Below are 27,114 nucleotides of genomic sequence, written 5' to 3'. Positions count from 1 at the left end.
GAATCAAGTTCAATCAAAACATTCCCCTATGTTTTTAGGACAGTGTTATACAATCAGGTAGACAGCCACTCGAGCCACTTCCGCAAACAGATCATCTCTGCGCATGCGCTGATTATTATTATTATTATTATTTATTTATTTTTTTTTAAAGAGGCGCCTAATTTAGAACCCAGCGTTGGCCGGAGTAGCTGCCTTCTCAAATGTCTGATAGCTGGTATTATACCGCCTTCATACAATGACACAAATCAAACCGTATCCGTATCTTAAGGAAGTTGTACTTACTCGTTAGGCTCGTTAGGTACCTTTGTCACCTGCCTTCTCTTTATCATGTGACAGTCATTTGGTGGTAGCTTTTTGGGTTTTGGTCACCAACTGGTCCAGCTCGAAATGTTTCTAGCCGTTAGTTTCGTAGTGTCGTTTCTGTTTTGTGGTACAGGCACAGCGATTAGATACGAACCGAACTGGAAATCCATCGACTCCCGCCCGCTGCCAGAATGGTACGACCAGGCCAAGTTCGGGATCTTCATCCACTGGGGAGTTTTCTCCGTTCCGAGTTTCGGCAGCGAGTGGTTCTGGTGGGTGTCCAACACAATTCTAGTAGCTTATTGTGGGTGCTTTGCAGTCTCACATTTGCACCATGATCAATAAGAAGAAAAAAAAAAAAGTTTAATGCAGCAACTTTATTTCCTAGAGAGGTCAAAGACACATGGAATTATATGGAAGCATTTTTATGATTGTAGAGGTAATTAAATGCAGCTTCTCTGAAACTGATCTATGTGCTTTTACTGCAGGTCTTTAATTATGTATCAGATGTTTAATGCTTCACATTTAAATGCAATAACTCTCTTTAACCATGGTCCTTATCAGAAGTACATGATATTTGGTTGTGCAGTAATGTGGATTTTTGTTTTGTATTGTTTTCCATTCTAGGTGGTTTTGGGAGAAAGAAAAGATGAAGCCATATGTTGAGTTTATGCAGAACAATTATCCTCCAGATTTCAAGTATCAAGATTTTGCTCCTCAGTTCACCGCTGAGTTCTTTGATGCCAAGGAATGGACGGATATCCTCGCCTCATCTGGAGCAAAGTATGTGGTTTTGACCACCAAGCACCATGAAGGTTTGGGACATGATCAAAATGTTAAAGAGGATATAATTCCACATACAAGTGTGTAATATTGGCTTTTGACTATTTCCAGGATTCACACTGTGGGGCTCAAAGAACTCCTGGAACTGGAATGCAGTGGATGTTGGACCAAAAAGAGATCTGGTGGATGAAGTGGTGACCGCCGTCCGTGCTAACGGTGACCTCCGAGTGGGGCTGTACCATTCTCTCTTTGAATGGTTTAATCCCCTCTATAAAGCAGATGCTGCCAATGTTTTCACTACCAACTACTTTCCCACAATGAAAACTCTACCTGAGCTTTACGAGCTCATCCTCAAGTACAAACCAGAGGTGCTGTGGTCTGATGGGGATGGTGACGCACCAGATACCTATTGGAACAGCACTGGCTTCTTAGCCTGGCTCTACAACGACAGGTATTTTATTTTATAATGTATTTTATCCAGTTCAACATGATGATGATGCGCGCTTTCCTCACAGTCCAGTTCGAGACACAGTTGTGACCAATGACCGTTGGGGTTATGGTTCCATTTGCACCCACGGAGGATTTTATACCGGCATTGATCGTTACATACCAGAACATCCGATCAAGCACAAATGGGAAAACTGCATGACAATTGACATTAGGTCCTGGGGTTACAGGCGAAACGCTCCCCTGAGTGACTACCTCAGCATTGAGCAGCTCGTGGCGGTGAGAGATGTTTGTTTTCATGGCTATGTGTTATAATGGCAGTGTCACGCATTTTTAAGCTTGTCAAAATGTCTGTGTAAATTCTCAGTCATCCAGGTCATTGTATCCAAGGTAGTTTTCTCTGTCAACTGGACTGGGTTTCTTCTCTTGAAGACGTTTCGCCTTCTATCCAGAAGGCTTCTTCAGTTCTGAAATCGCTGGGGAGAGAGCTTGAAAATATATAGCCCCTGTGGACCATCTGCATGCTAATGATCCGGGTGGTCACCTGAGAGTCGTTAGCAGGGTCGTTGGTCGGGTCGTTCACCTAGTTTCTGTTGAGATGTCTCTCCTTTGTCTGCTGGGTCACATGGTGGTGAGTCTCCAGGTCTCTTGGAATGGTGTGAATGTTTGGTTTGCTGTTGGAAGGAGTGGAGGACTGCATTGTATGTGGGTGACAGGAAGTGCCTCAGGCCACCACCTCTGTTTAAGGATGGTTTTTCCAGTTTGACATGGATAGCTGCCTTGACTCCCCTTTCAAACCAGCGGTCTTCTCTGGCCAGTATCCGTACTTGGCTGTCCTCGAAGGAGGGCCCACTCTCCTTTAAGTGTAAGTGGACTGCTGAATCCTGACCCGAAGAGGTGGCACGTCTGTGTTGTGCCATTCTTCTGTGGAGAGGTTGTTTGGTTTCCCCAATGTACAGTTCCTTGCATTCCTCCTGGCACTGTACAGCATAAACAACATTACATTGTTTGGGTCTTGGTGTCTTGTCCTTTGGGTGTACTAACCTCTGTCTGAGAGTGTTGCTGGGTTTGAACTGAACCAGTATGTCGTGTTTCTGGATCCTCCTAAACTCCTCAGAGACTCCGGACACGTAGGGGATGGAAACGCTGCGGCGTTTGTTTCTCTCCTCCTCTCCTTTGCTGGGGTCTTGCTTTCTTGAGGTTTTGGTGAAGGCCCAGTCTGGGTAGCCACATGTTTTGAGAGCTGTCTTAATGTGGTCCTGTTCCTTCTTTCTGCCTTGGGATGTGGTGGGTATTTCTCTGGCCCGGTGTTGGAGAGTTCTGATCACTCCCAACTTGTGTTCCAGTGGGTGGTGAGAGTCAAACTGGAGGTACTGGTCAGTATGTGTAGGTTTCCTGTAGACTTCGATGGTGAGATTTCTGTCCTCAGTGATCTTGACCGCGCAGTCCAGAAAGGCCAGACTGTTTCCTTTTACATCTTCCCGGGTGAATTTTACATGCTCGTCTGTTTTGTTGAGGTGATCGGAGAACGCTTCCAATTCTTGTGTTTGAATTTTGACCCAGGTGTCATCCACATACCTGAACCAGTGGCTTGGCGCAGTTCCTGTGAAGGATGTCAGGGCCTGGGATTCCACCTTCTCCATGTATAGATTGGCAACTATGGGGGATACTGGTGAGCCCATGGCACAGCCATGTTTCTGCCTGTAGAAGCCTTCTCTGTACTGGAAATAGGTGGTGTTCAAACCCAGGTCCAGCATGGTGCAGATTTGGGCCGGTGTTAAGGTTGTTCTTTCTGTAAGATTCTTGTCCAATAGAAGGTGCTTGTGGATGGTGTCTATGGCGCTGGCGGTGGGGATGCACGTGAAAAATGACGTGACATCATAAGATACCATAGTCTCTTCTGGAAGTAGTGTGAGTCCAACGACTTTTTGAGCAAAGTCTTGGGAGTTTTTGATGTGGTGTGGGGTGTTGCCAACCATGGGCGACAAGATGGAGGCCAAGTATTTGGAAATGTTGTAGGTTACAGAATTGATGCTGCTTACTATGGGTCTGAGAGGGGTTTCTCCTGGATATAGACGGTAGTATTGTGGTCTGTCAATGGCTTTATCCTTTTCCAGTTTCTGTAGTAAGACAGAACATCACAGACCACAATACTACCGTCTATATCCAGGAGAAACCATCCCTTGCATTTATGGATTGCCCAAGATCCACAAACCAGGGACCCCTCTCAGACCCATAGTAAGCAGCATCAATTCTGTAACCTACAACATTTCCAAATACTTGGCCTCCATCTTGTCGCCCATGGTTGGCAACACCCCACACCACATCAAAAACTCCCAAGACTTTGCTCAAAAAGTCGTTGGACTCACACTACTTCCAGAAGAGACTATGGTATCTTATGATGTCACGTCACTCTTCACGTGCATCCCCACCGCCAGCGCCATAGACACCATCCACAAGCACCTTCTATTGGACAAGAATCTTACAGAAAGAACAACCTTAACACCGGCCCAAATCTGCACCATGCTGGACCTGTGTTTGAACACCACCTATTTCCAGTACAGAGAAGGCTTCTACAGGCAGAAACATGGCTGTGCCATGGGCTCACCAGTATCCCCTATAGTTGCCAATCTATACATGGAGAAGGTGGAATCCCAGGCCCTGACATCCTTCACAGGAACTGCGCCAAGCCACTGGTTCAGGTATGTGGATGACACCTGGGTCAAAATTCAAACACAAGAATTGGAAGCGTTCTCCGATCACCTCAACAAAACAGACGAGCATGTAAAATTCACCCGGGAAGATGTAAAAGGAAACAGTCTGGCCTTTCTGGACTGCGCGGTCAAGATCACTGAGGACAGAAATCTCACCATCGAAGTCTACAGGAAACCTACACATACTGACCAGTACCTCCAGTTTGACTCTCACCACCCACTGGAACACAAGTTGGGAGTGATCAGAACTCTCCAACACCGGGCCAGAGAAATACCCACCACATCCCAAGGCAGAAAGAAGGAACAGGACCACATTAAGACAGCTCTCAAAACATGTGGCTACCCAGACTGGGCCTTCACCAAAACCTCAAGAAAGCAAGACCTCAGCAAAGGAGAGGAGGAGAGAAACAAACGCCGCAGCGTTTCCATCCCCTACCTGTCTGGAGTCTCGGAGAAGTTTAGGAGGATCCTCCAGAAACACGACATACCGGTTCAGTTCAAACCCAGCAACACTCTCAGACAGAGGTTAGTACACCCAAAGGACAAGACACCAAGACCCAAACAAAGTAATGTTGTTTATGCTGTACAGTGCCAGGAGAAATGCAAGGAACTGTACATTGGGGAAACCAAACAACCACTCCACAGAAGAATGGCACAACACAGACGTGCCACCTCTTCGGGTCAGGATTCAGCAGTCCACTTACACCTAAAGGAGAGTGGGCCCTCCTTCGAGGACAGCCAAGTAAGGATACTGGCCAGAGAAGACCGCTGGTTTGAAAGGGGAGTCAAGGCAGCTATCCATGTCAAACTGGAAAAACCATCCTTAAACAGAGGTGGTGGCCTGAGGCACTTCCTGTCACCCACATACAATGCAGTCCTCCACTCCTTCCAACAGCAAACCAAACATTCACACCATTCCAAGAGACCTGGAGACTCACCACCATGTGACACAGCAGACAAAGGAGAGACATCTCAACAGAAACTAGGTGAACGACCCGACCAACGACCCTGCTAACGACTCTCAGGTGACCACCCAGATCATTAGCATGCAGATGGTCCACAGGGGCTATATATTTTCAAGCTCTCTCCCCAGCGAGTTCAGAACTGAAGAAGCCTTCTGGATAGGTGAAACGTCTTCAAGAGAAGAAACCCAGTCCAGTTGACAGAGAAAACTACCTTGGATAAGCTTGTCAAACTAATTAATCTGAACATTCTTTATACTTATGGTAGTTTGGAGGTAGACAGCGCCCTCTGCTGGGTCATTTTCAGAACATTGCATATTTTGTCCATGTGTCTTGGCATTTCATTCAAATATCAATAAAATATTTGCATAGATGTAATAAATACAATTTCCTTAAAATTTCCCTGTGTTTGTTTGTGTCAGATTTTGGTGAAGACTGTGTCTCTTGGCGGGAACCTGCTGATGAATATCGGTCCAACACACGACGGAAGGATTGCCCCCATCTTCGAGGAGCGTCTGAGGCAGATGGGCATGTGGCTGAAGGTCAACGGGGAAGCTATCTACAACACGACTACATGGAGGGCTCAGAATGACACCATCACTCCCAACCTGTGGTCGGTGCTTGGCTATTTGACTGTAGGCGCACGTGACTTCCTAAATAAATTTTTAATGGAGCAAATTTTCCACAGGTACACTTTCAAACCGCAAGGGAAAAGCATCTTTGCTATCCTAGTGGAGTGGCCAGTGAATGGTTCTGTGATTCTGAGTGAGCCTGTGGTGACACAAGGACACACTCAGGTAAGATAAGAGATTGGCGTAGAACACAACATACTTTTTAATCATGTATAATAGATATCACTTGGTCTATGACTAACTGGTGTTTTTGATTACATGATGGAGTATGATATTTGTCACTCATTGGTGCTTGAACGTTGTGAGATTACTTCAGCATCCCGGAACTGATGTTCTTGTAATGTTTATTCACGCCGCTGGGTGTCGCTATTTCACGTGTTTCATACTCTTGCTGGCAGTCGATTGATAAGATTACAAATAGTTATATATTACTGCATCAACTGTAAAAAAGAAAAAGAAAAATCCAATTAAACCTGAACATAAAAAGCAATAATGCATTCAACAACATACCCCTTTGGTTTTTATTTTCTTGAAGTTCATCACTCTTTTCCCTCTCAAGGTGGAGCTCCTGGGTTACAGGGATCTGCAGTGGGAGCCCTTAAAGCCCAGCGGACTGAGGGTCCTCCTGCCTCAGCTGTCCTTCAGGCAGATACCCTGCCAGTGGGCCTGGGCTCTGAAGCTGACAGGTGCCAGTTAGAGAGAAACCACATCACGTGACACGAGGGACAAGAACAAAAGACCAACTCAGAGATTGTTGCATTTCCTACTGATTAAGTTTTTTCTGTCTGTTTGAAGGGAAAAGAGCAGAACATAATTTCTAAATGGCCGAAGGTGAATTTCTATCTATTCAAAACTTGTTTTTTTGTCTTTTCATTCCAGGCCTGTGCCTGATTCTTTTAAAAAATAATAAACACTTGTTTTAAATAAATCCTCCCAATAAAATATCCTTGTTCCTGTTATGTTTTTTTTCGTGGTTTGACCACTGAGTTTTACTTAAATTTTCTTTAAATTCTTTTCATATATACTGTATTCTGCTCGACTATTATGAGCGCCCTCTGCTGCACACATGTGTAATAACGCGCCAGTCGTGCGGGACATTTTAAAGCACTGACGGCGCAAACCGAACTCTACTGCAGCGGACAGCCGGCCCAGGTGAACACGCCTGCCCTGAACGGCACCGGTGAAATGAAATCTCCTCCTCCTCGGTAAGTCTCTGCTCCTCGACACGCAGCACCGCGGCCACGCCGTGTTTTACCGCCGCTTTGTGAGCCCCGTCCGCCGCCCCGCTACAGCGGCCAGCGGTGTTCTCGTCACCGAAGATGGTGCGTCCGCTGCAGGGACGATCTCTCTGTTGTGTCTGCTGTCTATTGCACACCTTTCAGGTGGGAGGTCCCTGTTCTGCAAATGTTCCATGACGTGCAGATGGGGGGTTTGCAAGGGGTTCTCACGTCCCTGCATCCCACCCCCCACCCCCCGTCAGCAGGCTTTCCCCAGCTTAGGCCCTGCACATGACAGCTGATCCACAATAAACAACAACAGAGAGACGGGCAGATGACAGACGGGCTCTTACTGCACACATGAAACAGCCGCCTCACCTTGAATACTGAGCATCTGGCCGATTTTCAGAGCAGCACCGCGGACTTTACAAAGCGTGCGGACGATTCTTTCAGCGTTGGCTTCAGAGAGGAAGGCACTACGGTCCAGAATGGACTGTTTATCACCTTCAAAAACAGAGAAAACATGCTAAGTTCTAACCACAATCAAAATGTAGGCAGAGTGAGAAGCCATTAGGGGCGAGTGCAGCCTCAGGCTATCACAACAAAGCAGGTATCGTCCCATCACCTTGTTGATGGGGTCTTAAAGTCTTCTTTGCCACCTCGGCGATGGCGCCGATCCCGAGTCCGACTGCCAAACCTGCGAAAAGAATCAAGTCGCTCACAAACAGGAAAAACAAAGTTGACCTCAGCGACCCCCACTTAGAAACCGGTGAACACACTCGCCTCCGAAATTGACCAGCCGGCCAATCCGAGTGACGGGCACCTTCCTCTCTCTGGCTCTGTCGCTGAGCTGGAACACAGAGTGTGAGCGTGATTCACATAAAAAGGCATCGACACAGTGATCATCACGTTACCGCTTGCTTGTGCTGCTTGGTGTCTTTTTTCTTGGCATTTTCTGCCGATTTCTGCGGCTCCCCCGCAGAGTCGTCCTGGGTGAACAGCCGGGCGTGTCTAGAGAACAGCCGCCTGGGCCACTCCCAGTGGTCCTTTTTAGGTCCGGGCCTTCTACCGCAGCTCCACTGCCCAGCGTTCACACTCCTGATGACCCCGCCGCCAAAACAAGCCGCCATGGTTGAATACCTGTGAGCTGGCTCTGCCGCCACTCCGTGGAGCTCCGGTTTATTCAAAATCTCCTGGAATGTAAATTATGATTTCTATAAATAAAACATGTAGCATCGCATTCTTGGCCCAAGTAAGATGTTTGTTAAATTAAAAAACTAGCAAGTTAGCTCATCTTAGTATTAAGCATGGAGACTGGGCTCCTGTTACAACACTTTAAATAGTCAGGTTAGCTGCTAAGCTAAGCTAAGCTAAGTGAAGGCTGCTGGCTTTTTTTTAGTAAAGATGTAACCGTTTTATTTGTATTTAATCAAGCAGGAATTATCAAAAATATATCTCTAATTTAGACATTAAGGATTCAATTACACAGCCCTGACTGACTTCCCCCATCTTTTGGACCACATCCACTAAAGACTTTTAATTATTTACAGCTGTCAAAACAACTGAGCTAATTTAAGTTCTAATTTTGAACCACAAACCTTTAAGACAGATTACTCAAACCTCCTGCAGCTACAGCTGATTTCATTGGTATTAATAAATTTCGTTAAAAGCAACTTTTTATTCAGTGTCCTTATTTGAATCGGTTAAAAGTTAAACAGCAATATTGACCTGGGTTATTGATGGGCTCAAGTGCCACTGAAGGTCCCTGGAGCCCCCTACATGTATGATTGGCTGTATCTTTGCTTTGTTGGTGTTGATGAGGTGATGAGGGCAGAACCACAGAAAGAATCTGGATCGCATGTTAGTGAAACTCTATCTGTCACAAGCAGGCTCACCCTTGCTGATCCAGCAGCGTGATGGAAGTTCACCAGCCTCTGCCTGGTGGGTTTGTGCAGGCCCTCCTGTGGGGCTCTGCAGGCCACCTGCTTCATCCAGCTCAGGCCCCTCCGGACCACAACGTCACCTGTCATGGTGCTGATGTTCAGACCTGCAGGAATCACAAGGGTTTATGGAAGCGTCTGTGCCCACACGTGTAGGATGAAGCATGACTATATCCCAGACGTGAAGGGGGGGGGACACACCCTTCAATCCTGACCAAAGTGCAACATTAACTTGGGCGATAAGAGATTGGAGACTCTTGGAGCAAACACGGCCCCATTATCATTCAATCAAACACTTAAACGGCTGATTTCCCCTCATAATTAAAGCAAACTCGCTCACCTCTCAGGAGATGTCCTCTCAGCCCCGTCAGCATGCGGGGAGCATCGTACGGGGGCTGCAGCGGGGCGCAGCGGTTCACCTTGACTTGACTTGACACTCTTCGGACTAAAACACCTCAGCTTCAGCCCCGCAGCGAGGAAGCCGACACGCTGAAGGACACGCAACTTTTCCAGCGAGGCGACGCCGCAGGGAAGTTTAACCGCGGCGCACCAATGAGGGAACGTTCCGCCGACGGTTCTGGTCAGCCAGCAAACTCCAGACTGGCTGCAGAGCCTGTCAACCCCGGCCCCACTACACAGCGTGACGTGTCCCGCTGGGCGGTCCGTGAAGTGCACACGCGTGGCGTTTAGTGACGCTCGTAAAAAGTCACTCTCCGTTTGATTCAATCTCAGAATTAATGGCAAGTTTTTTTTGGTTTTGTTTTTACTAATATAAGTCTAAGGACAGTTGGGAGGACATGCAAATTAATACAAATCTGTGGTTTCTACAGTTTCAGCCATTAAATATATGACTTAGTGAGTACTTATTGCCATAATGTTCCACCCAGCAGTGAACAGATTTGTCTGTTTTTGTTAAAAAGCCTGTATATATTTTACCACTGACACGCAGGCGGGATGAGAAACCACATTCATTCGAAGCTCTGCTGAGATTTGCTGATGTTAATATGAAAACCACCCCACATTTTATGAAAACAAGGGGTTTAGATGCAGCAGGGATGTGGAAAAAGCATCATCATTCAAGAATAATGCCATATAATTCACATGAGATTTATTTAACACTTTTGCAGGCTTAATGAATGATTCTTGAGTATATCTGAATAATTCAGTCAGGTCCAAATGATTAAGTTATATTTTTAAGACGGTCAGGGTCTGACGACGGATTTTAACTTTGGAAAGAGTCGGAGAGCATTCTGTGTTGTCGCCTCCATCACCTTCTGCAGCGACACCCCTTTGATTTTACTGATGTACTCAGCAGATATACAGATGTTACCGGGCTCATTTCTCACCTGCGATGATGGCAAAAAACAGAGAAAATGATACATTTATTTAACAGCCAAGAATAAAATGGCATCAGAACCAACTTTACTTGAATCTGAGGGGACAAACTACCTGCTTTTCTGGGCCCAGAGCAGGCGAATCGGTTTCTAGGCAGATGTTCTCCAGTGGCAGCTGTTTTACGAGTTTCTGCTTCTTGATGGAAAATACAAAAAGAAGCCATCATTAATTATTAACACCCCAAGTGATAAAGTCAGCTAGTATGAGCCAAGTAAACAAGTTTGTGCTATCTGAGCTGACGCCATGTCAGGCTTGGGCTATGTAATCTGTACGTGCTGGCATATAAAGGACACGGATATCTGTGTAGACGCCTGGTTTTTACCCACATTTGCACACATATATCACAAATATGAATGTGTAGTATGTGCAGTGCGCTCTGCTGTACCTGCTCACTGCGAATTATAGAGGGCGGTATAGAAAAATAATAGCCAGCCTTCACTCCCTCCATGGCAACAGAGGGTTTCCCATCAAAGGCATGGAGCAAAGCCTTTTCGACCCCTGGTGGAAGCCAGAGGAATTACAACTGCGTTCTCGGTAACGGTCACTCAACAGGCTGTAGAACGTAAACAGCTGTTTACCTTGTTCTTTCAGGAGGTGGATGGTGGGCCTCCCCGCAGACCGTGAATGGACATTTCTAGCAATATAAACATTTCTTATTTCTATTATGTTCATGCACAGGTAGAGAGACTCTACCAATAGATCCATTTGTGCATCCGTGCAATGATTTCAATGATCATTTGACTCACAGAGGGAGATCCAGTTCCTTTGCTAGCTGAGCCTGACGAATAAGGACCTGCCTCTGGTTGTCCTTCTCAGCGTCTCCGCTGACATATCGGGGTGTAAAATCCAAACCTACCTGAAATAGCAAAAAATAAATGAATAAAAAATCGGAAATACAAATGATCAGGCCAAAAAATGTTTCTTGAATTTGCAATACAAATACTATTATTACCTCTCCGATGGCAACAAGGTGGTCTCTGTACCTCTCTATTAGGGGTAAAGCAGCATCTAGATCCTACATAATGGAAAGGTAATGGGGATAGATTTGTGCAATTGGCTGTAACCCTGTTTTATTACAGATGTGCATAAAACCAGGTCTTTGTTGTCAACTGTAGAGTCCTGAAACTTTATCAAACGCTTTCAGTTCCTAGTAATTTGCTTTACATTTTGAGGTAAAAAGCACAGTAGCTGAAAACTTGTCAGCTGCCTGGTTTGGTCATTTGGGTAAAATGACCCTTAAATCTACCTGAAGAACAGCTCCTCTCTGCTGCCCAGGGGAGACTTCTTGAACAGGGTGGACTCCGAGGCAGGGAAAAATAAACCCTGGGAATCTAGGAAAACGAGAGAGGACGGGAAGAAATAAGTAAGAAAGGCGACCATTTGTTAGGCTGGAGATGTTGCAGTTAAGGTACCTTTGTGACAGGTCAATAATCCTGTCAAACTCTCCAGCATGCTCAGCCACAGCTAAAAGCGCCAATAATCCGGCCTTTGGGATAACATGGCACAGAAATTAACGTAAAAATCAGCAGTACCTATTGCAGATATGAGAAGTTTCTTGGGCGAAACGTCCCACCTTTTGCGAATTTTTAATCACTTCATCGATATCCTGATAAAGAGAATAAAAAAAACGTAAATCCGTGACACATATTTGGAATCAAGTTCAATCAAAACATTCCCCTATGTTTTTAGGACAGTGTTATACAGTCAGGCAGTCATACCTTGTCGAAATCCCTCGCAGAGATATGACAGTGGCAGTCTATGTACCCCTGCATGTGTGGACGCCTTTCAATAACAAAGCATCGAGCCACTTCCGCAAACAGATCATCTCTGCGCATGCGCAGATTTATTTTTTATTTTTTATTTTTAAAGAGGCGCCTAATTTATAACCCAGCGTTGGCCGGAGTAGCTGCCTTCTCAAATATCTGATAGCTGGTATTATACCGCCTTCATACAATGACACAAATCAAACCGTATCCGTATCTTAAGGAAGTTGTACTTACTCGTTAGGCTCGTTAGGTACCTTTGTCACCTGCCTTCTCTTTATCATGTGACAGTCATTTGGTGGTAGCTTTTTGGGTTTTGGTCACCAACTGGTCCAGCTCGAAATGTTTCTAGCCGTTAGTTTCGTAGTGTCGTTTCTGTTTTGTGGTACAGGCACAGCGATTAGATACGAACCGAACTGGAAATCCATCGACTCCCGCCCGCTGCCAGAATGGTACGACCAGGCCAAGTTCGGGATCTTCATCCACTGGGGAGTTTTCTCCGTTCCGAGTTTCGGCAGCGAGTGGTTCTGGTGGGTGTCCAACACAATTCTAGCAGCTTATTGTGGGTGCTTTGCAGTCTCACATTTGCACCATGATCAATAAGAAGAAAAAAAAAGTTTAATGCAGCAACTTTATTTCCTAGAGAGGTCAAAGACACATGGAATTATATGGAAGCATTTTTATGATTGTAGAGGTAATTAAATGCAACTTCTCTGAAACTGATCTATGTGCTTTTACTGCAGGTCTTTAATTATGTATCAGATGTTTAATGCTTCACATTTAAATGCAATAACTCTTTTTAACCATGGTCCTTATCAGAAGTACATGATATTTGGTTGTGCAGTAATGTGGATTTTTGTTTTGCATTGTTTTCCATTCTAGGTGGTATTGGGAGAAAGAAAAGATGAAGCCATATGTTGAGTTTATGCAGAAAAATTATCCTCCAGATTTCAAGTATCAAGATTTTGCTCCTCAGTTCACCGCTGAGTTCTTTGATGCCAAGGAATGGACGGATATCCTCGCCTCATCTGGAGCAAAGTATGTGGTTTTGACCACCAAGCACCATGAAGGTTTGGGACATGATCAAAATGTTAAAGAGGATATAATTCCACATACAAGTGCGTAATATTGGCTTTTGACTATTTCCAGGATTCACACTGTGGGGCTCAAAGAACTCCTGGAACTGGAATGCAGTGGATGTTGGACCAAAAAGAGATCTGGTGGATGAAGTGGTGACCGCCGTCCGTGCTAACGGTGACCTCCGAGTGGGGCTGTACCATTCTCTCTTTGAATGGTTTAATCCCCTCTATAAAGCAGATGCTGCCAATGTTTTCACTACCAACTACTTTCCCACAATGAAAACTCTACCTGAGCTTTACGAGCTCATCCTCAAGTACAAACCAGAGGTGCTGTGGTCTGATGGGGATGGTGACGCACCAGATACCTATTGGAACAGCACTGGCTTCTTAGCCTGGCTCTACAACGACAGGTATTTTATTTTATAATGTATTTTATCCAGTTCAACATGATGATGATGCGCGCTTTCCTCACAGTCCAGTTCGAGACACAGTTGTGACCAATGACCGTTGGGGTTATGGTTCCATTTGCACCCACGGAGGATTTTATACCGGCATTGATCGTTACATACCAGAACATCCGATCAAGCACAAATGGGAAAACTGCATGACAATTGACATTAGGTCCTGGGGTTACAGGCGAAACGCTCCCCTGAGTGACTACCTCAGCATTGAGCAGCTCGTGGCGGTGAGAGATGTTTGTTTTCATGGCTATGTGTTATAATGGCAGTGTCACGCATTTTTAAGCTTGTCAAAATGTCTGTGTAAATTCTCAGTCATCCAGGTCATTGTATCCAAGGTAGTTTTCTCTGTCAACTGGACTGGGTTTCTTCTCTTGAAGACGTTTCGCCTTCTATCCAGAAGGCTTCTTCAGTTCTGAAATCGCTGGGGAGAGAGCTTGAAAATATATAGCCCCTGTGGACCATCTGCATGCTAATGATCCGGGTGGTCACCTGAGAGTCGTTAGCAGGGTCGTTGGTCGGGTCGTTCACCTAGTTTCTGTTGAGATGTCTCTCCTTTGTCTGCTGGGTCACATGGTGGTGAGTCTCCAGGTCTCTTGGAATGGTGTGAATGTTTGGTTTGCTGTTGGAAGGAGTGGAGGACTGCATTGTATGTGGGTGACAGGAAGTGCCTCAGGCCACCACCTCTGTTTAAGGATGGTTTTTCCAGTTTGACATGGATGGTTTCCTTGACACCCCTCTCAAACCAGCGGTCTTCTCTGGCCAGTATCCGTACTTGGCTGTCCTCGAAGGAGTGCCCACTCTCCTTTAAGTGTAAGTGGACTGCTGAATCCTGACCCGAAGAGGTGGCACGTCTGTGTTGTGCCATTCTTCTGTGGAGTGGTTGTTTGGTTTCCCCAATGTACAGTTCCTTGCATTCCTCCTGGCACTGTACAGCATAAACAACATTACTTTGTTTGGGTCTTGGTGTCTTGTCCTTTGGGTGTACTAACCTCTGTCTGAGAGTGTTGCTGGGTTTGAAATGAACCGGTATGTCGTGTTTCTGGAGGATCCTCCTAAACTTCTCCGAGACTCCAGACAGGTAGGGGATGGAAACGCTGCGGCGTTTGTTTCTCTCCTCCTCTCCTTTGCTGAGGTCTCGCTTTCTTGAGGTTTTGGTGAAGGCCCAGTCTGGGTAGCCACATGTTTTGAGAGCTGTCTTAATGTGGTCCTGTTCCTTCTTTCTGCCTTGGGATGTGGTGGGTATTTCTCTGGCCCGGTGTTGGAGAGTTCTGATCACTCCCAACTTGTGTTCCAGTGGGTGGTGAGAGTCAAACTGGAGGTACTGGTCAGTATGTGTAGGTTTCCTGTAGACTTCGATGGTGAGATTTCTGTCCTCAGTGATCTTGACCGCGCAGTCCAGAAAGGCCAGACTGTTTCCTTTTACATCTTCCCGGGTGAATTTTACATGCTCGTCTGTTTTGTTGAGGTGATCGGAGAACGCTTCCAATTCTTGTGTTTGAATTTTGACCCAGGTGTCATCCACATACCTGAACCAGTGGCTTGGCGCAGTTCCTGTGAAGGATGTCAGGGCCTGGGATTCCACCTTCTCCATGTATAGATTGGCAACTATGGGGGATACTGGTGAGCCCATGGCACAGCCATGTTTCTGCCTGTAGAAGCCTTCTCTGTACTGGAAATAGGTGGTGTTCAAACCCAGGTCCAGCATGGTGCAGATTTGGGCCGGTGTTAAGGTTGTTCTTTCTGTAAGATTCTTGTCCAATAGAAGGTGCTTGTGGATGGTGTCTATGGCGCTGGCGGTGGGGATGCACGTGAAGAGTGACGTGACATCATAAGATACCATAGTCTCTTCTGGAAGTAGTGTGAGTCCAACGACTTTTTGAGCAAAGTCTTGGGAGTTTTTGATGTGGTGTGGGGTGTTGCCAACCATGGGCGACAAGATGGAGGCCAAGTATTTGGAAATGTTGTAGGTTACAGAATTGATGCTGCTTACTATGGGTCTGAGAGGGGTTTCTCCTGGATATAGACGGTAGTATTGTGGTCTGTCAATGGCTTTATCCTTTTCCAGTTTCTGTAGTAAGACAGAACATCACAGACCACAATACTACCGTCTATATCCAGGAGAAACCATCCCTTGCATTTATGGATTGCCCAAGATCCACAAACCAGGGACCCCTCTCAGACCCATAGTAAGCAGCATCAATTCTGTAACCTACAACATTTCCAAATACTTGGCCTCCATCTTGTCGCCCATGGTTGGCAACCTACACATACTGACCAGTACCTCCAGTTTGACTCTCACCACCCACTGGAACACAAGTTGGGAGTGATCAGAACTCTCCAACACCGGGCCAGAGAAATACCCACCACATCCCAAGGCAGAAAGAAGGAACAGGACCACATTAAGACAGCTCTCAAAACATGTGGCTACCCAGACTGGGCCTTCACCAAAACCTCAAGAAAGCAAGACCTCAGCAAAGGAGAGGAGGAGAGAAACAAACGCCGCAGCGTTTCCATCCCCTACCTGTCTGGAGTCTCTGAGGAGTTTAGGAGGATCCTCCAGAAACACGACATACTGGTTCAGTTCAAACCCAGCAACACTCTCAGACAGAGGTTAGTACACCCAAAGGACAAGACACCAAGACCCAAACAAAGTAATGTTGTTTATGCTGTACAGTGCCAGGAGAAATGCAAGGAACTGTACATTGGGGAAACCAAACAACCTCTCCACAGAAGAATGGCACAACACAGACGTGCCACCTCTTCGGGTCAGGATTCAGCAGTCCACCTACACCTAAAGGAGAGTGGGCCCTCCTTCGAGGACAGCCAAGTAAGGATACTGGCCAGAGAAGACCGCTGGTTTGAAAGGGGAGTCAAGGCAGCTATCCATGTCAAACTGGAAAAACCATCCTTAAACAGAGGTGGTGGCCTGAGGCACTTCCTGTCACCCACATACAATGCAGTCCTCCACTCCTTCCAACAGCAAACCAAACATTCACACCATTCCAAGAGACCTGGAGACTCACCACCATGTGACCCAGCAGACAAAGGGGAGACATCTCAACAGAAACTAGGTGAACGACCCGACCAACGACCCTGCTAACGACTCTCAGGTGACCACCCGGATCATTAGCATGCAGATGGTCCACAGGGGCTATATATTTTCAAGCTCTCTCCCCAGCGATTTCAGAACTGAAGAAGCCTTCTGGATAGAAGGCGAAACGTCTTCAAGAGAAGAAACCCAGTCCAGTTGACAGAGAAAACTACCTTGGATAAGCTTGTCAAACTAATTAATCTGAACATTCTTTATACTTATGGTAGTTTAGAGGTAGACAGCGCCCTCTGCTGGGTCATTTTCAGAACATTGCATATTTTGTCCATGTGTCTTGGCATTTCATTCAAATATCAATAAAATATTTGCATAGATGTAATAAATACAATTTCCTTAAATTTTCCCTGTGTTTGTTTGTGTCAGATTTTGGTGAAGACTGTGTCTCTTGGCGGGAACCTGCTGATGAATATCGGTCCAACACACGACGGAAGGATTGCCCCCATCTTCGAGGAGCGTCTGAGGCAGATGGGCATGTGGCTGAAGGTCAACGGGGAAGCTATCTACAACACGACTACATGGAGGGCTCAGAATGACACCATCACTCCCAACCTGTGGTCGGTGCTTGGCCATTTGACTGTAGGCGCACGTGACTTCCTAAATAAATTTTTAATGGAGCAAATTTTCCACAGGTACACTTTCAAACCGCAAGGGAAAAGCATCTTTGCTATCCTACTGGAGTGGCCAGTGAATGGTTCTGTGATTCTGAGTGAGCCTGTGGTGACACAAGGACACACTCAGGTAAGATAAGAGATTGGCGTAGAACACAACATACTTTTTAATCATGTATAATAGATATCACTTGGTCTATGACTCTAACTGGTGTTTTTGATTACATGATGGAGTATGATATTTGTCACTCATTGGTGCTTGAACGTTGTGAGATTACTACAGCATCCCGGAACTGATGTTCTTGTAATGTTTATTCACGCCGCTGGGTGTCGCTATTTCACGTGTTTCATACTCTTGCTGGCAGTCGATTGATAAGATTACAAATAGTTATATATTACTGCATCAACTGTAAAAAAGAAAAAAGAAAAATCCAATTAAACCTGAACATAAAAAGCAATAATGCATTCAACAACATACCCCTTTGGTTTTTATTTTCTTGAAGTTCATCACTCTTTTTCTCTCAAGGTGGAGCTCCTGGGTTACAGGGATCTGCAGTGGGAGCCCTTAAAGCCCAGCGGACTGAGGGTCCTCCTGCCTCAGCTGTCCTTCAGGCAGATACCCTGCCAGTGGGCCTGGGCTCTGAAGCTGACAGGTGCCAGTTAGAGAGAAACCACATCACGTGACACGAGGGACAAGAACAAAAGACCAACTCAGAGATTGTTGCATTTCCTACTGATTAAGTTTTTTCTCTCTGTTTGAAGGGAAAACAGCAGAACATAATTTCTAAATGGCCGAAGGTGAATTTCTATCTATTCAAAACTTGTTTTTTTGTCTTTTCATTCCAGGCCTGTGCCTGATTCTTTTAAAAAAAACAAAAAAAACACTTGTTTTAAATAAATCCTCCCAATAAAATATCCTTGTTCCTGTTGTTTTTTTTCGTGGTTTGACCACTGAGTTTTACTTACATTTTCTTTAAATTCTTTTCATATATACTGTATTCTGCTCGACTATTATGAGCGCCCTCTGCTGCACACATGTGTAATAACGCGCCAGTCGTGCGGGACATTTTAAAGCACTGACGGCGCAAACCGAACTCTACTGCAGCGGACAGCCGGCCCAGGTGAACACGCCTGCCCTGAACGGCACCGGTGAAATGAAATCTCCTCCTCCTCGGTAAGTCTCTGCTCCTCGACACGCAGCACCGCGGCCACGCCGTGTTTTACCGCCGCTTTGTGAGCCCCGTCCGCCGCTCCGCTACAGCGGCCAGCGGTGTTCTCGTCACCGAAGATGGTGCGTCCGCTGCAGGGACGATCTCTCTGTTGTGTCTGCTGTCTATTGCACGCCTTTCAGGTGGGAGGTCCCTGTTCTGCAAATGTTCCATGACGTGCAGATGGGGGGTTTGCAAGGGGTTCTCACGTCCCTGCATCCACCCCCCACCCCCCCGTCAGCAGGCTTTCCCCAGCTTAGGCCCTGCACATGACAGCTGATCCACAATAAACAACAACAGAGAGACGGGCAGATGACAGACGGGCTCTTGCTGCACACATGAAACAGCCGCCTCACCTTGAATACTGAGCATCTGGCCGATTTTCAGAGCAGCACCGCGGACTTTACAAAGCGTGCGGACGATTCTTTCAGCGTTGGCTTCAGAGAGGAAGGCACTACGGTCCAGAATGGACTGTTTATCACCTTCAAAAACAGAGAAAACATGCTAAGTTCTAACCACAATCAAAATGTAGGCAGAGTGAGAAGCCATTAGGGGCGAGTGCAGCCTCAGGCTATCACAACAAAGCAGGTATCGTCCCATCACCTTGTTGATGGGGTCTTAAAGTCTTCTTTGCCACCTCGGCGATGGCGCCGATCCCGAGTCCGACTGCCAAACCTGCGAAAAGAATCAAGTCGCTCACAAACAGGAAAAACAAAGTTGACCTCAGCGACCCCCACTTAGAAACCGGTGAACACACTCGCCTCCGAAATTGACCAGCCGGCCAATCCGAGTGACGGGCACCTTCCTCTCTCTGGCTCTGTCGCTGAGCTGGAACACAGAGTGTGAGCGTGATTCACATAAAAAGGCATCGACACGTCCGGTGTGGAAACAGCCAGCAGTGATCATCACGTTACCGCTTGCTTGTGCTGCTTGGTGTCTTTTTTCTTGGCATTTTCTGCCGATTTCTGCGGCTCCCCCGCAGAGTCGTCCTGGGTGAACAGCCGGGCGTGTCTAGAGAACAGTCGCCTGGGCCACTCCCAGTGGTCCTTTTTAGGTCCGGGCCTTCTACCGCAGCTCCACTGCCCAGCGTTCACACTCCTGATGACCCCGCCGCCAAAACAAGCCGCCATGGTTGAATACCTGTGAGCTGGCTCTGCCGCCACTCCGTGGAGCTCCGGTTTATTCAAAATCTCCTGGAATGTAAATTATGATTTCTATAAATAAAACATGTAGCATCGCATTCTTGGCCCAAGTAAGATGTTTGTTAAATTAAAAAACTAGCAAGTTAGCTCATCTTAGTATTAAGCATGGAGACTGGGCTCCTGTTACAACACTTTAAATAGTCAGGTTAGCTGCTAAGCTAAGCTAAGCTAAGCTAAGTGAAGGCTGCTGGCTTTTTTTTAGTAAAGATGTAACTGTTTTATTTGTATTTAATCAAGCAGGAATTATCAAAAATATATCTCCAATTTAGACATTAAGGATTCAATTACACAGCCCTGACTGACTTCCCCCATCTTTTGGACCACATCCACTAAAGACTTTTAATTATTTACAGCTGTCAAAACAACGGAGCTAATTTAAGTTCTAATTTTGAACCACAAACCTTTAAGACAGATTACTCAAACCTCCTGCAGCTACAGCTGATTTTATTGGTATTAATAAATTTCGTTAAAAGCAACTTTTTATTCAGTGTCCTTATTTGAATCGGTTAAAAGTTAAACAGCAATATTGACCTGGGTTATTGATGGGCTCAAGGGCCACTGAAGGTCCCTGGAGCCCCCTACATGTATGATTGGCTGTATCTTCGCTTTGTTGGTGTTGATGAGGTGATGAGGGCAGAACCACAGAAAGAATCTGGATCGCATGTTAGTGAAACTCTATCTGTCACAAGCAGGCTCACCCTTGCTGATCCAGCAGCGTGATGGAAGTTCACCAGCCTCTGCCTGGTGGGTTTGTGCAGGCCCTCCTGTGGGGCTCTGCAGGCCACCTGCTTCATCCAGCTCAGGCCCCTCCGGACCACAACGTCACCTGTCATGGTGCTGATGTTCAGACCTGCAGGAATCACAAGGGTTTATGGAAGCGTCTGTGCCCACACGTGTAGGATGAAGCATGACTATATCCCAGACGTGAAGGGGGGGGGACACACCCTTCAATCCTGACCAAAGTGCAACATTAACTTGGGCGATAAGAGATTGGAGACTCTTGGAGCAAACACGGCCCCATTATCATTCAATCAAACACTTAAACGGCTGATTTCCCCTCATAATTAAAGCAAACTCGCTCACCTCTCAGGAGATGTCCTCTCAGCCCCGTCAGCATGCGGGGAGCATCGTGCGGGGGCTGCAGCGGGGCGCAGCGGTTCACCTTGACTTGACTTGACACTCTTCGGACTAAAACACCTCAGCTTCAGCCCCGCAGCGAGGAAGACGACACGCTGAAGGACACGCAACTTTTCCAGCGAGGCGACGCCGCAGGGAAGTTTAACCGCGGCGCACCAATGAGGGAACGTTCCGCCGACGGTTCTGGTCAGCCAGCAAACTCCAGACTGGCTGCAGAGCCTGTCAACCCCGGCCCCACTACACAGTGTGACGTGTCCCGCTGGGCGGTCCGTGAAGTGCACACGCGTGGCGTTTAGTGACGCTCGTAAAAAGTCACTCTCCGTTTGATTCAATCTCAGAATTGATGGCAAGTTTTTTTTGGTTTTGTTTTTACTAATATAAGTCTAAGGACAGTTGGGAGGACATGCAAATTAATACAAATCTGTGGTTTCTACAGTTTCAGCCATTAAATATATGACTTAGTGAGTACTTATTGCCATAATGTTCCACCCAGCAGTGAACAGATTTGTCTGTTTTTGTTAAAAAGCCTGTATATATTTTACCACTGACACGCAGGCGGGATGAGAAACCACATTCATTCGAAGCTCTGCTGAGATTTGCTGATGTTAATATGAAAACCACCCCACATTTTATGAAAACAAGGGGTTTAGATGCAGCAGGGATGTGGAAAAAGCATCATCATTCAAGAATAACGCCATATAATTCACATGAGATTTATTTAACACTTTTGCAGGCTTAATGAATGATTCTTGAGTATATCTGAATAATTCAGTCAGGTCCAAATGATTAAGTTATATTTTTAAGAAGGTCAGGGTCTGACGACGGATTTTAACTTTGGAAAGAGTCGGAGAGCATTCTGTGTTGTCGCCTCCATCACCTTCTGCAGCGACACCCCTTTGATTTTACTGATGTACTCAGCAGATATACAGATGTTACCGGGCTCATTTCTCACCTGCGATGATGGCAAAAAACAGAGAAAATGATACATTTATTTAACAGCCAAGAATAAAATGGCATCAGAACCAACTTTACTTGAATCTGAGGGGACAAACTACCTGCTTTTCTGGGCCCAGAGCAGGCGAATCGGTTTCTAGGCAGATGTTCTCCAGTGGCAGCTGTTTTACGAGTTTCTGCTTCTTGTTGGAAAATACAAAAAGAAGCCATCATTAATTATTAACACCCCAAGTGATAAAGTCAGCTAGTATGAGCCAAGTAAACAAGTTTGTGCTATCTGAGCTGACGCCATGTCAGGCTTGGGCTATGTAATCTGTACGTGCTGGCATATAAAGGACACGGATATCTGTGTAGACGCCTGGTTTTTACCCACATTTGCACACATATATCACAAATATGAATGTGTAGTATGTGCAGTGCGCTCTGCTGTACCTGCTCACTGCGAATTATAGAGGGCGGTATAGAAAAATAATAGCCAGCCTTCACTCCCTCCATGGCAACAGAGGGTTTCCCATCAAAGGCATGGAGCAAAGCCTTTTCGACCCCTGGTGGAAGCCAGAGGAATTACAACTGCGTTCTCGGTAACGGTCACTCAACAGGCTGTAGAACGTAAACAGCTGTTTACCTTGTTCTTTCAGGAGGTGGATGGTGGGCCTCCCCGCAGACCGTGAATGGACATTTCTAGCAATATAAACATTTCTTATTTCTATTATGTTCATGCACAGGTAGAGAGACTCTACCAATAGATCCATTTGTGCATCCGTGCAATGATTTCAATGATCATTTGACTCACAGAGGGAGATCCAGTTCCTTTGCTAGCTGAGCCTGACGAATAAGGACCTGCCTCTGGTTGTCCTTCTCAGCGTCTCCGCTGACATATCGGGGTGTAAAATCCAAACCTACCTGAAATAGCAAAAAATAAATGAATAAAAAATCGGAAATACAAATGATCAGGCCAAAAAATGTTTCTTGAATTTGCAATACAAATACTATTATTACCTCTCCGATGGCAACAAGGTGGTCTCTGTACCTCTCTATTAGGGGTAAAGCAGCATCTAGATCCTACATAATGGAAAGGTAATGGGGATAGATTTGTGCAATTGGCTGTAACCCTGTTTTATTACAGATGTGCATAAAACCAGGTCTTTGTTGTCAACTGTAGTCCTGAAACTTTATCAAACGCTTTCAGTTCCTAGTAATTTGCTTTACATTTTGAGGTAAAAAGCACAGTAGCTGAAAACTTGTCAGCTGCCTGGTTCGGTCATTTGGGTAAAATGACCCTTAAATCTACCTGAAGAACAGCTCCTCTCTGCTGCCCAGGGGAGACTTCTTGAACAGGGTGGACTCCGAGGCAGGGAAAAATAAACCCTGGGAATCTAGGAAAACGAGAGAGGACGGGAAGAAATAAGTAAGAAAGGCGACCATTTGTTAGGCTGGAGATGTTGCAGTTAAGGTACCTTTGTGACAGGTCAATAATCCTGTCAAACTCTCCAGCATGCTCAGCCACAGCTAAAAGCGCCAATAATCCGGCCTTTGGGATAACATGGCACAGAAATTAACGTAAAAATCAGCAGTACCTATTGCAGATATCAAAAGTTTCTTGGGCGAAACGTCCCACCTTTTGCGAATTTTTAATCACTTCATCGATATCCTGATAAAGAGAATAAAAAAAACGTAAATCCGTGACACATATTTGGAATCAAGTTCAATCAAAACATTCCCCTATGTTTTTAGGACAGTGTTATACAGTCAGGCAGTCATACCTTGTCGAAATCCCTCGCAGAGATATGACAGTGGCAGTCTATGTACCCCTGCATGTGTGGACGCCTTTCAATAACAAAGCATCGAGCCACTTCCGCAAACAGATCATCTCTGCGCATGCGCAGATTTATTTTTTTAAAGAGGCGCCTAATTAATAACCCAGCGTTGGCCGGAGTAGCTGCCTTCTCAAATATCTGATAGCTGGTATTATACCGCCTTCATACAATGACACAAATCAAACCGTATCCGTATCTTAAGGAAGTTGTACTTACTAGGCTCGTTAGGTACCTTTTGTCACCTGCCTTCTCTTTATCATGTGACAGTCATTTGGTGGTAGCTTTTTGGGTTTTGTTCACCAACTGGTCCAGCTCGAAATGTTTCTAGCCGTTAGTTTCGTAGTGTCGTTTCTGTTTTGTGGTACAGGCACAGCGATTAGATACGAACCGAACTGGAAATCCATCGACTCCCGCCCGCTGCCAGAATGGTACGACCAGGCCAAGTTCGGGATCTTCATCCACTGGGGAGTTTTCTCCGTTCCGAGTTTCGGCAGCGAGTGGTTCTGGTGGGTGTCCAACACAATTCTAGTAGCTTATTGTGGGTGCTTTGCAGTCTCACATTTGCACCATGATCAATAAGAAGAAAAAAAAAAGTTTAATGCAGCAACTTTATTTCCTAGAGAGGTCAAAGACACATGGAATTATATGGAAGCATTTTTATGATTGTAGAGGTAATTAAATGCAACTTCTCTGAAACTGATCTATGTGCTTTTACTGCAGGTCTTTAATTATGTATCAGATGTTTAATGCTTCACATTTAAATGCAATAACTCTTTTTAACCATGGTCCTTATCAGAAGTACATGATATTTGGTTGTGCAGTAATGTGGATTTTTGTTTTGTATTGTTTTCCATTCTAGGTGGTTTTGGGAGAAAGAAAAGATGAAGCCATATGTTGAGTTTATGCAGAAAAATTATCCTCCAGATTTCAAGTATCAAGATTTTGCTCCTCAGTTCACCGCTGAGTTCTTTGATGCCAAGGAATGGACGGATATCCTCGCCTCATCTGGAGCAAAGTATGTGGTTTTGACCACCAAGCACCATGAAGGTTTGGGACATGATCAAAATGTTAAAGAGGATATAATTCCACATACAAGTGCGTAATATTGGCTTTTGACTATTTCCAGGATTCACACTGTGGGGCTCAAAGAACTCCTGGAACTGGAATGCAGTGGATGTTGGACCAAAAAGAGATCTGGTGGATGAAGTGGTGACCGCCGTCCGTGCTAACGGTGACCTCCGAGTGGGGCTGTACCATTCTCTCTTTGAATGGTTTAATCCCCTCTATAAAGCAGATGCTGCCAATGTTTTCACTACCAACTACTTTCCCACAATGAAAACTCTACCTGAGCTTTACGAGCTCATCCTCAAGTACAAACCAGAGGTGCTGTGGTCTGATGGGGATGGTGACGCACCAGATACCTATTGGAACAGCACTGGCTTCTTAGCCTGGCTCTACAACGACAGGTATTTTATTTTATAATGTATTTTATCCAGTTCAACATGATGATGATGCGCGCTTTCCTCACAGTCCAGTTCGAGACACAGTTGTGACCAATGACCGTTGGGGTTATGGTTCCATTTGCACCCACGGAGGATATTATACCTGCAATGATCGTTACATACCAGAACATCTGCTCAAGCACAAATGGGAAAACTGCATGACAATTGACACTAGGTCCTGGGGTTACAGGCGAAACGCTCCCCTGAGTGACTACCTCAGCATTGAGCAGCTTGTGGCGGTGAGAGATGTTTGTTTTCATGGCTATGTGTTATAATGGCAGTGTCACGCATTTTTAAGCTTGTCAAACTAATTAATCTGAACATTCTTTATACTTATGGTAGTTTGGAGGTAGACAGCGCCCTCTGCTGGGTCATTTTCAGAACATTGCATATTTTGTCCATGTGTCTTGGCATTTCATTCAAATATCAATAAAATATTTGCATAGATGTAATAAATACAATTTCCTTAAATTTTCCCTGTGTTTGTTTGTGTCAGATTTTGGTGAAGACTGTGTCTCTTGGCGGGAACCTGCTGATGAATATCGGTCCAACACACGACGGAAGGATTGCCCCCATCTTCGAGGAGCGTCTGAGGCAGATGGGCATGTGGCTGAAGGTCAACGGGGAAGCTATCTACAACACGACTACATGGAGGGCTCAGAATGACACCATCACTCCCAACCTGTGGTCGGTGCTTGGCCATTTGACTGTAGGCGCACGTGACTTCCTAAATAAATTTTTAATGGAGCAAATTTTCCACAGGTACACTTTCAAACCGCAAGGGAAAAGCATCTTTGCTATCCTACTGGAGTGGCCAGTGAATGGTTCTGTGATTCTGAGTGAGCCTGTGGTGACACAAGGACACACTCAGGTAAGATAAGAGATTGGCGTAGAACATAACATACTTTTTAATCATGTATAATAGATATCACTTGGTCTATGACTAACTGGTGTTTTTGATTACATGATGGAGTTTGATATTTGTCACTCATTGGTGCTTGAACGTTGTGAGATTACTACAGCATCCCGGAACTGATGTTCTTGTAATGTTTATTCACGCCGCTGGGTGTCGCTATTTCACGTGTTTGATACTCTTGCTGGCAGTCGATTGATAAGATTACAAATAGTTATATATTACTGCATCAACTGTAAAAAAGAAAAAGAAAAATCCAATTAAACCTGAACATAAAAAGCAATAATGCATTCAACAACATACCCCTTTGGTTTTTATTTTCTTGAAGTTCATCACTCTTTTCCCTCTCAAGGTGGAGCTCCTGGGTTACAGGGATCTGCAGTGGGAGCCCTTAAAGCCCAGCGGACTGAGGGTCCTCCTGCCTCAGCTGTCCTTCAGGCAGATACCCTGCCAGTGGGCCTGGACTCTGAAGCTGACAGGTGCCAGTTAGAGAGAAACCACATCACGTGACACGAGGGACAAGAACAAAAGACCAACTCAGAGATTGTTGCATTTCCTACTGATTAAGTTTTTTCTCTCTGTTTGAAGGGAAAAGAGCAGAACATAATTTCTAAATGGCCGAAGGTGAATTTCTATCTATTCAAAACTTGTTTTTTTGTCTTTTCATTCCAGGCCTGTGCCTGATTCTTTTAAAAAAAAACAAAAAAAACACTTGTTTTAAATAAATCCTCCCAATAAAATATCCTTGTTCCTGTTATTTTTTTCGTGGTTTGACCACTGAGTTTTACTTAAATTTTCTTTAAATTCTTTTCATATACTGTATTCTGCTCGACTATTATGAGCGCCCTCTGCTGCACACATGTGTAATAACGCGCCAGTCGTGCGGGACATTTTAAAGCACTGACGGCGCAAACCGAACTCTACTGCAGCGGACAGCCGGCCCAGGTGAACACGCCTGCCCTGAACGG

The 27,114-nt window shown here is 45.5% G+C and overlaps 7 protein-coding genes and 2 long non-coding RNA genes across 11 annotated transcripts; 3 read left to right on the top strand and 6 right to left on the bottom strand.

The window, feature by feature from the left end:
* Positions 1–306: 306 nt before the first annotated feature.
* On the top strand, positions 307–6,783 carry LOC105418380 (plasma alpha-L-fucosidase-like). The gene is made up of 7 exons (XM_029829845.1): positions 307–575; positions 931–1,118; positions 1,198–1,537; positions 1,602–1,812; positions 5,632–5,822; positions 5,898–6,006; positions 6,401–6,783. The coding sequence occupies exons 1-7, from the start codon at positions 388–390 to the stop codon at positions 6,536–6,538; spliced, it is 1,365 nt and encodes a 454-aa protein (XP_029685705.1). The 5' UTR covers positions 307–387; the 3' UTR covers positions 6,539–6,783.
* On the bottom strand, positions 6,169–6,496 carry LOC115247699 (uncharacterized). Its single transcript, XR_003886792.1, has 2 exons — positions 6,352–6,496; positions 6,169–6,281 (listed from the first exon to the last, which is right to left on the bottom strand). It is a non-coding gene; the product is annotated as an uncharacterized lncRNA (long non-coding RNA).
* A 70-nt stretch (positions 6,784–6,853) lies between the features above and the next one.
* LOC115247667 (atypical kinase COQ8A, mitochondrial-like) lies at positions 6,854–9,601 on the bottom strand. The gene is made up of 7 exons (XM_029830174.1): positions 9,339–9,601; positions 8,954–9,105; positions 7,973–8,251; positions 7,842–7,908; positions 7,684–7,755; positions 7,437–7,562; positions 6,854–7,356 (listed from the first exon to the last, which is right to left on the bottom strand). Exons 1-7 carry the CDS (start codon positions 9,370–9,372, stop codon positions 7,337–7,339), a joined length of 750 nt encoding a protein of 249 aa, XP_029686034.1. The 5' UTR covers positions 9,373–9,601; the 3' UTR covers positions 6,854–7,336.
* A 490-nt stretch (positions 9,602–10,091) lies between these two features.
* LOC101077839 (putative deoxyribonuclease TATDN3) lies at positions 10,092–12,236 on the bottom strand. 2 transcript variants are annotated; one of them, XM_011614707.2, is made up of 10 exons: positions 12,112–12,236; positions 11,967–11,999; positions 11,806–11,879; positions 11,640–11,724; positions 11,346–11,408; positions 11,140–11,249; positions 10,972–11,027; positions 10,779–10,891; positions 10,448–10,528; positions 10,092–10,344 (listed from the first exon to the last, which is right to left on the bottom strand). In XM_011614707.2, exons 1-10 carry the CDS (start codon positions 12,226–12,228, stop codon positions 10,201–10,203), a joined length of 876 nt encoding a protein of 291 aa, XP_011613009.2. In that variant the 5' UTR covers positions 12,229–12,236; the 3' UTR covers positions 10,092–10,200. The 2 variants fall into 2 exon arrangements, with proteins under 2 accessions (XP_011613009.2, XP_011613018.2); XM_011614716.2 differs by having other exon boundaries at positions 10,448–10,525.
* A 182-nt stretch (positions 12,237–12,418) lies between these two features.
* On the top strand, positions 12,419–18,268 carry LOC115247604 (plasma alpha-L-fucosidase-like). The gene is made up of 7 exons (XM_029829822.1): positions 12,419–12,686; positions 13,039–13,226; positions 13,306–13,645; positions 13,710–13,920; positions 17,169–17,359; positions 17,435–17,543; positions 17,940–18,268. Exons 1-7 carry the CDS (start codon positions 12,499–12,501, stop codon positions 18,075–18,077), a joined length of 1,365 nt encoding a protein of 454 aa, XP_029685682.1. The 5' UTR covers positions 12,419–12,498; the 3' UTR covers positions 18,078–18,268.
* LOC115247700 (uncharacterized) lies at positions 17,563–18,033 on the bottom strand. Its single transcript, XR_003886797.1, has 2 exons — positions 17,892–18,033; positions 17,563–17,820 (listed from the first exon to the last, which is right to left on the bottom strand). It is a non-coding gene; the product is annotated as an uncharacterized lncRNA (long non-coding RNA).
* A 126-nt stretch (positions 18,269–18,394) lies between the features above and the next one.
* On the bottom strand, positions 18,395–21,123 carry LOC115247665 (atypical kinase COQ8A, mitochondrial-like). The gene is made up of 7 exons (XM_029830166.1): positions 20,907–21,123; positions 20,522–20,673; positions 19,536–19,814; positions 19,383–19,449; positions 19,225–19,296; positions 18,978–19,103; positions 18,395–18,897 (listed from the first exon to the last, which is right to left on the bottom strand). The coding sequence occupies exons 1-7, from the start codon at positions 20,938–20,940 to the stop codon at positions 18,878–18,880; spliced, it is 750 nt and encodes a 249-aa protein (XP_029686026.1). The 5' UTR covers positions 20,941–21,123; the 3' UTR covers positions 18,395–18,877.
* Positions 21,124–21,659: 536 nt separating this feature from the next.
* On the bottom strand, positions 21,660–23,803 carry LOC115247648 (putative deoxyribonuclease TATDN3). Of its 2 annotated transcripts, none has more exons than XM_029830047.1 (10): positions 23,678–23,803; positions 23,533–23,565; positions 23,372–23,445; positions 23,206–23,290; positions 22,914–22,976; positions 22,708–22,817; positions 22,540–22,595; positions 22,347–22,459; positions 22,016–22,096; positions 21,660–21,912 (listed from the first exon to the last, which is right to left on the bottom strand). In XM_029830047.1, exons 1-10 carry the CDS (start codon positions 23,792–23,794, stop codon positions 21,769–21,771), a joined length of 876 nt encoding a protein of 291 aa, XP_029685907.1. In that variant the 5' UTR covers positions 23,795–23,803; the 3' UTR covers positions 21,660–21,768. The 2 variants fall into 2 exon arrangements, with proteins under 2 accessions (XP_029685907.1, XP_029685917.1); XM_029830057.1 differs by having other exon boundaries at positions 22,016–22,093.
* Positions 23,804–23,932: 129 nt separating this feature from the next.
* LOC101078067 (plasma alpha-L-fucosidase-like) lies at positions 23,933–26,886 on the top strand. The gene is made up of 7 exons (XM_029829833.1): positions 23,933–24,237; positions 24,591–24,778; positions 24,858–25,197; positions 25,262–25,472; positions 25,730–25,920; positions 25,996–26,104; positions 26,499–26,886. The coding sequence occupies exons 1-7, from the start codon at positions 24,050–24,052 to the stop codon at positions 26,634–26,636; spliced, it is 1,365 nt and encodes a 454-aa protein (XP_029685693.1). The 5' UTR covers positions 23,933–24,049; the 3' UTR covers positions 26,637–26,886.
* Positions 26,887–27,114: the final 228 nt, after the last annotated feature.

The sequence above is a fragment of the Takifugu rubripes genome, chromosome 2, assembly GCF_901000725.2.
Source record: "Takifugu rubripes chromosome 2, fTakRub1.2, whole genome shotgun sequence".
Classification (NCBI taxonomy): Eukaryota; Metazoa; Chordata; class Actinopteri; order Tetraodontiformes; family Tetraodontidae; genus Takifugu; species Takifugu rubripes.
Note: the sequence above shows the minus strand (reverse complement) of the source record. Positions and strands in the feature narration are given on the sequence as shown.

Coding starts and splice junctions, on each gene's coding strand:
- LOC105418380 (XM_029829845.1), top strand. CDS start 388: ATGTTTCTAGCCGTTAGTTTCGTAGTGTCGTTTCTGTTTTGTGGTACA. Junction 1,813..5,631: donor GCATTGAGCAGCTCGTGGCG/GTGAGAGATGTT, acceptor TGTTTGTGTCAG/ATTTTGGTGAAGACTGTGTC. Junction 6,007..6,400: donor TGACACAAGGACACACTCAG/GTAAGATAAGAG, acceptor TTCCCTCTCAAG/GTGGAGCTCCTGGGTTACAG.
- LOC115247667 (XM_029830174.1), bottom strand. CDS start 9,372: ATGCTGACGGGGCTGAGAGGACATCTCCTGAGAG. Junction 9,106..9,338: donor GAGAGGACATCTCCTGAGAG/GTGAGCGAGTTT, acceptor TGATTCCTGCAG/GTCTGAACATCAGCACCATG. Junction 7,357..7,436: donor CCAGATGCTCAGTATTCAAG/GTGAGGCGGCTG, acceptor ATTGTGGATCAG/CTGTCATGTGCAGGGCCTAA.
- LOC101077839 (XM_011614707.2), bottom strand. CDS start 12,228: ATGCGCAGAGATGATCTGTTTGCGGAAGTGGCTCGATGCTTTGTTATT. Junction 11,725..11,805: donor ATTATTGACCTGTCACAAAG/GTACCTTAACTG, acceptor TCGTTTTCCTAG/ATTCCCAGGGTTTATTTTTC. Junction 10,529..10,778: donor CTATAATTCGCAGTGAGCAG/GTACAGCAGAGC, acceptor TTTTCCATCAAG/AAGCAGAAACTCGTAAAACA.
- LOC115247604 (XM_029829822.1), top strand. CDS start 12,499: ATGTTTCTAGCCGTTAGTTTCGTAGTGTCGTTTCTGTTTTGTGGTACA. Junction 13,227..13,305: donor GACCACCAAGCACCATGAAG/GTTTGGGACATG, acceptor GACTATTTCCAG/GATTCACACTGTGGGGCTCA. Junction 13,921..17,168: donor GCATTGAGCAGCTCGTGGCG/GTGAGAGATGTT, acceptor TGTTTGTGTCAG/ATTTTGGTGAAGACTGTGTC.
- LOC115247665 (XM_029830166.1), bottom strand. CDS start 20,940: ATGCTGACGGGGCTGAGAGGACATCTCCTGAGAG. Junction 19,297..19,382: donor CCGGCTGGTCAATTTCGGAG/GCGAGTGTGTTC, acceptor TTCTTTTCGCAG/GTTTGGCAGTCGGACTCGGG. Junction 18,898..18,977: donor CCAGATGCTCAGTATTCAAG/GTGAGGCGGCTG, acceptor ATTGTGGATCAG/CTGTCATGTGCAGGGCCTAA.
- LOC115247648 (XM_029830047.1), bottom strand. CDS start 23,794: ATGCGCAGAGATGATCTGTTTGCGGAAGTGGCTCGATGCTTTGTTATT. Junction 22,596..22,707: donor AAGGAACTGGATCTCCCTCT/GTGAGTCAAATG, acceptor TTATATTGCTAG/AAATGTCCATTCACGGTCTG. Junction 21,913..22,015: donor CTCTGGGCCCAGAAAAGCAG/GTAGTTTGTCCC, acceptor CCATCATCGCAG/GTGAGAAATGAGCCCGGTAA.
- LOC101078067 (XM_029829833.1), top strand. CDS start 24,050: ATGTTTCTAGCCGTTAGTTTCGTAGTGTCGTTTCTGTTTTGTGGTACA. Junction 25,473..25,729: donor GCATTGAGCAGCTTGTGGCG/GTGAGAGATGTT, acceptor TGTTTGTGTCAG/ATTTTGGTGAAGACTGTGTC. Junction 25,921..25,995: donor ACCATCACTCCCAACCTGTG/GTCGGTGCTTGG, acceptor AATTTTCCACAG/GTACACTTTCAAACCGCAAG.